Source organism: Heliconius melpomene, chromosome 4, assembly GCF_056956725.1.
Source record: "Heliconius melpomene rosina isolate 202511_hmr_F chromosome 4, ASM5695672v1, whole genome shotgun sequence".
Lineage (NCBI taxonomy): Eukaryota > Metazoa > Arthropoda > Insecta > Lepidoptera > Nymphalidae > Heliconius > Heliconius melpomene.
Window position 1 is genome coordinate 140298 of NC_140392.1, and position 2661 is coordinate 142958.

A 2661-nucleotide genomic window follows, 5' to 3' on the forward strand; every position below is an offset into this window, starting at 1 on the left:
TGGTTTCATGCCCCAAAAAAGTACCAAAGACTTCCTCTACGACTTGATGGGACATATTAACGACAAACTTCTTTTGAAGAAACTAGTCCTAATAGTCTCCCTGGACATAGAGGGAGCCTTCGATAGCGCATGGTGGCCAGCTATAAAAACTAGACTGGCTGAGGAAAGCTGCCCTATTAACCTAAGACGAGTGATCGACAGCTATCTCCAGGACCGAAGGGTTGCCGTGAGATACGCCGGCGCGGAATACTCTAAAAACTCCACAAAAGGCTGTGTGCAGGGATCGATAGGTGGCCCAACCCTGTGGAACCTTCTTCTCGATCCCTGCTTCATGGACTCGTGCGCCAACAGATTTATTGCCAGGCATTCGCGGACGACGTCGTTCTTGTGTTTGAGGGAGACACCGGTCTGGAGCTGTCCCTGCGGGCCAACGCCGCTCTCGCCTATGTTCAGGAGTGGGGTACAACAAATAAATTGAAGTTTGCGCCACACAAAACTCAGGCGATGATGGTGACGCGTAAGCTAAAATATGATACCCAACGCCTGACCATGGGCGGGATCGGTGTTGCATTCTTCAAAGAAATCAAGATACTCGGGCTAACAATCGATGACAAGCTCACCTTCAACTTACATGTCAACAAATTAACCTTAAAGGTGACAAACATTTTTAAACAGCTGTCCAGAGCGGCGAAAGCTAGCTGGGGCCTTCAGCCTGAGGTCACTAAATTAATATATACGGCAGTTGTCGAACCGGTGGTATTGTACGCGGCGAGCGCATGGGCAAAGGAGTCACAAAAGTTGGGAGTTCGGAAGCGTCTGGACACATTGCAGAGGGTTTTTGCCCAAAAAATTGTCAGGGCAGACTGAACCGTCTCCCTGAATGCCTCCCTGGTGCTTGCTGGATTGCTGCCACTTGATCTCAAGGTGCAGGAGGCGGCGGCCCTCTATGAGATCAAGAGGGGGAAATCCGAAGCCGTCCTTGGGGACAGGCAGATCGAGCGGAGAGTTGGGCCCTTCGGATTGCAGCATTTGCAGAGGGAACAGCCCTCAAATTCTCCAGCCTGGAGGACCGAGAGCAGGTGGATAGGCACAACTGCCAAGCAGTGCGAATGTTTACAGATGGGAGTAAGTTTGAAGAGGGAGTTGGGGCGGCCATATCCGTGTGGAATGGCGACGCGGAAACCAGGGCATTCAAACTGAAACTTGCTTCGCACTGCTCGGTCTACCAGGCTGAGCTAATGGCGCTATGCAGGGCCACAGCCCTAATGCTGGGAAATCCGGCCAGCTCCTTTGGTCTATACACCGACTCGAGATCATCACTCGAGTCGGTGATAGGCCAAAAGTCCCTCCACCCACTAGTAGTGCAAATCAGGGACAACCTGAGGCGTTATCGCACCCAAAATAAGAACGTATGCTTATTTTGGGTGAAGGCACACGCAGGACTGGAGGGGAACGAGCGCGCGGACGAGCTGGCCAAGCTACCGACAAAATTAAAGAAAAGGCCAGACTACGACGCGTGTCCGATCTCATTCGACAAACGACTTCTTCGTCAGAAGTCGATCGGCGAATGGAATCAGAGATACCAGTCTGGCCAAACGGCCTCCGGTACAAAAATATTCTTCCCGGATGTAACATGTGCCTACAAGACCACCAGGGGGCTTAAGATAGACACGGTGTTGACCCAAAAATTAACCGGCCACGGTGGGTACTTGCATAGATTTAAGTGCAGAGAGAGCCCATCGTGCATCTGTGAGCCGGGCACCGCAGAGAGCGTGACTCACATTCTATGCGAGTGTCCGGTCCACAGTAGTGAGAGGGCCCAACTCGAGATCCGGTTCGGGAAAAGAGTAGCAGCCGAAAACTTAAAAACATTGATAAGGGACAGGGAGACCCATGAGGCATTCGTGGGTTTCTGTAAGAGCGTGGGCAGCAAAGTAATAAAAAGGAACAAATAAATTAAAAAGTAAAAAGTAAATATTTATTCATATCAACTTCAATTTAACAAATTGCCTCTTGAGTGAAGAGGAGTGCGTTGGTGGCCGTACTAGTATAAACTGTGTCACAGCCACCAGCGTCTTTGCCCCTTTACAATTTTTATGACGTTTTAGACATTTGAAGCATTAATTATCAGTTAAATATTATAAATATAAAGTGCATAAACATAAAGTGGAAAACAAGAAACACTATATAATCTTTTAAAATTGTCAAAACAAAAAAAGAAAAAACTAACTAGACTTATAAAATCAGTTTTTTATTAAAAAATCTTTTGGTTCCCCTCACCCCATTATATATCTTCTTCTTCTTCACTTTACTCCCGGCAGCTCTTATATTAATTTGACTCTGGGTGGCTCTATACACCACCCGGATAGCATTGACGAGTCTCTCTGGTAACACCAAAATGTTCTGCACACCAGCAAAAAGACGTGGACAGACTCTGGATCTCTCAGGAACCCCAGAAGAAGTGGGGTTCCTGAACGACTCGCCGATCCGTACATCTTCCCCGCCCGTCCCATCCCGCCCAAGAAAACAGAAGAAACCCAAGAGCGTTGCGACCGAGGAAAGCCCCAGTCCTAAGAAGAGACCAAGTTACGCGAGCAGGACAGCCGAAGCCAAGGCGTGGCTTACAAAAGCCAAAATCCACCTTGGCAACTCGCGTAACTT

At 48.6% G+C, this 2661-nt stretch overlaps 1 protein-coding gene across 1 annotated transcript; it reads left to right on the forward strand.

Annotated features, from left to right (window-relative positions):
• The first annotated feature begins 1109 nt into the window (after positions 1 to 1109).
• Positions 1110 to 1955, forward strand: LOC146539313 (uncharacterized). Its single transcript, XM_085185152.1, has one exon. The coding sequence runs from the start codon at positions 1110 to 1112 to the stop codon at positions 1953 to 1955; it is 846 nt and encodes a 281-aa protein (XP_085041278.1).
• Positions 1956 to 2661: the final 706 nt, after the last annotated feature.